At 34.9% G+C, this 2,874-nt stretch overlaps 1 protein-coding gene across 1 annotated transcript in view; it reads right to left on the bottom strand.

Annotated features, from left to right (window-relative positions):
• Positions 1-1,611: 1,611 nt before the first annotated feature.
• LOC106477060 (agrin-like) overlaps positions 1,612-2,874 on the bottom strand; it is a gene marked incomplete at both ends in the record, with an annotated part of 8,366 nt that continues 7,103 nt past the window's right edge. The window contains one exon of the mRNA XM_013937662.2: positions 1,612-1,706. Coding sequence (XP_013793116.2) covers positions 1,612-1,706 — 95 coding nt within the window. The remainder of the gene's footprint in view (positions 1,707-2,874) is intronic.

Raw genomic sequence — 2,874 nt, 5'->3', positions numbered from 1 at the left:
GACAACAGTTACAGGCCAGTGTTCAAGTTTCATTATCACTACAGTTACAGGCCAGTGTTCATGTTTCAGTATGACAACAGTTACAGGCCAGTGTTCATGTTTCAGTATGACAACAGTTACAGGCCAGTGTTCATGTTTCAGTATGACAACAGTTACAGGCCAGTGTTCATGTTTCAGTATGACATATATATGATATAAAGATATCAAATTGAAGTTGTTAATTTTGTTTCGAACAAGGTTGTGATAATCCACATAAATCGGGATAAAACACACAAGCGATAAGCCATGCGGATAAGGATAAGCCACGCGGATAGGGATAAGTCACATGGAACGGAATAAACCAAACCTAACATGGTAAGCCATGCGGAACGGAATAACCTACATTAAAACGTTATCGGTCTTTGTTTTACTTTTGGAAAAAACTATATTTTAATCTAACAGTTTGTTTGTTTGTGTTTGTAATTAAGCACAAAGCAACACAATGGGCTATCTGTGCTCTGCCCAACACGGGTATCGAAACCCGGATTCTAGAGTTGTAAGTCCGCAGACCTACCGCTGTACCACTGGGGGCTCATTAAACAGACAATTGTCTGGTTGTTTGTTTATTTATGTCGTTACTTGATTTTAAACAATGTTTTATTTTATCAGAGTGTATTTATGTCGCTACATGTTATTAAACAATGTTTTATTTTATCAGAGTTTATTTATGTCGTTACATGTTATTAAACAATGTTTTATTTTATCAGAGTTTATTTATGTCGCTACATGTTATTAAACAATGTTTTATTTTATCAGAGTGTATTTATGTCGCTACATGTTATTAAACAATGTTTTATTTTATCAGAGTTTATTTATGTCGCTACATGTTATTAAACAATGTTTTATTTTATCAGAGTTTATTTATGTTGTTACTTGTTATTAACAATGTTTTATTTTATCAGAGTTTATTTATGTCGCTACATGTTATTAAACAATGTTTTATTTTATCAGAGTTTATTTATGTCGTTACATGTTATTAAACAATGTTTTATTTCATCAGATACTAAATCTTCAAGGTGACCTCTAGTCACCTGTTCCTTTGATGTTTTTCAAATACAAAGAATATTTAGTTAATGTACCAACAACTGAATTTCATATTTAATGTTCTGAAACATTATTGAATTTTTATAGCTCTATACAAGCACAGTAACGCATATTCACGTTTATTGTGATAAAGTTTTAAAATATATAACGTACAATAATCAGACTTCAAAACTAGTTTTGTACTTAGATTACCTCAAGTCCAAATAACTTATTATGTCAAATATTCTAACACAACGTTTCCTATAGGATAAAATCTAAGCTTATTTTTTCAATGCCGTACGTTCTTCATAGTTCAGTTCGGAAGAAACGGCCATTCTTAAGCGTCAGCGAAATGCACGACATATCATCAAACATCTAACAAAAACAAAAGAACATGTACTTTCAAATATTTCATCTTTCTTTGTGACATTTCTTACCTGGGTAGCCTTGTTTCTTTATTGCAAAGTTTAATCTAACACAGATTCATTTTGTTTATATGTTATAGCGAAAACACGTTTAGGCTTAGATAAAAATAACGACAGTAAGCACCTGGACACAAGACTGAGGACAAACACACTTGGCATTTCCGTTTCCAGTACTCTCGCACACAGCGTAGTATTCACATCTCTTGTTGTCGCAACCGTCTGAAAAACACCAACAAGGAAATCTTACATTCCACACGTTCTTGTGAAGCTGTCTCGGAAATCAAATTAAATTCAGTGTAACTAGACACGTATCAACAACTCTCTTGAAAAGTGATAACTTATTTCTTCATATTTATTTTTTATCCGAGAAATGGAAAAGTGAATTTTGTTATTGATTCGCGACAAGAAGCAATAAAACCACTTCTATTGACAAATGTTTAAGACAGATAAGTGATTTCATTATAGGAGGTTAAAAAACAGAATAGGGTTTCGGTGAGATTTTGTAGCAAGGATTCCTACCTTCACGCTCATGAGCAAGAAAGCATCAACAGTACTGTTTTTCTAAAAATAAAACAACTCTGATGTTCAAATATGGTGATAAGGAAGAATACTTATATCATTAATATATGCTATGGTAACTTTCTTATTCTTTTACCCTGGGTGGTAATTTTGGTTATGTCCTTTCAACCTCAACGTGTTTGAGGACAACCAGGGGTGTTCAGAAGCTTTTTTCCGCTTCTCTTCAACCCCACTGCTTGGTGAGGGATGTACATATTCGTAAGTATTATAGTTTGTCCTGGATTTGGTTTGACCGGATCTGGAGCATACATTAAACTTAGAAAATCAGGCAGCGGCGCCTTCGAGGAAGCGTCGGGTGGGATAAAGCACTAGGGCTAAAATTTTTGGGTGGGGGAGGAGGCCGTCTCTTGGTCCTTTTCAGGGCTAGGAGGAGGACCGTGGTCCAATTTTCAGAATTTTGCTGTGGGGGGAAACGGGAGTACCCCGAGAAAACCCACTTTCGCTGGTCAGGTGCCGAATAATCTACCTGACCAGTGCCCAAAGCTGAAAAATAAATTTCTTTCAGTTACTTGGTGAGTGTTTTATGTGTTTTCTAGGCTGTTTATGTAGTTGAATGGTGATATGTGTGTGTGTTCCAAGTTTCTGATGTTACAGCTAATTGTTTGAACTGTTTGGTCTATGTGTTCCTATTTTAGGCTATTCTGTAAAATTTCGTGGCAAGTTGGGTAAAGTGATCTTTGATTGTTGGTAACTTGGTAATGTTGTGTAAGTATTCTTGAGGTGTGTAGCTCGGCAGTCTGTGTGCAATTTTAATTGCTCTGTTTTGTAAAATTTGTAGTTTCTTGTATTGGTTATCTGACATGTTACT

The sequence above is a fragment of the Limulus polyphemus genome, unplaced genomic scaffold (assembly GCF_000517525.1).
Source record: "Limulus polyphemus unplaced genomic scaffold, Limulus_polyphemus-2.1.2 Scaffold12654, whole genome shotgun sequence".
Taxonomy (NCBI): domain Eukaryota; kingdom Metazoa; phylum Arthropoda; class Merostomata; order Xiphosura; family Limulidae; genus Limulus; species Limulus polyphemus.
Note: the sequence above shows the minus strand (reverse complement) of the source record. Positions and strands in the feature narration are given on the sequence as shown.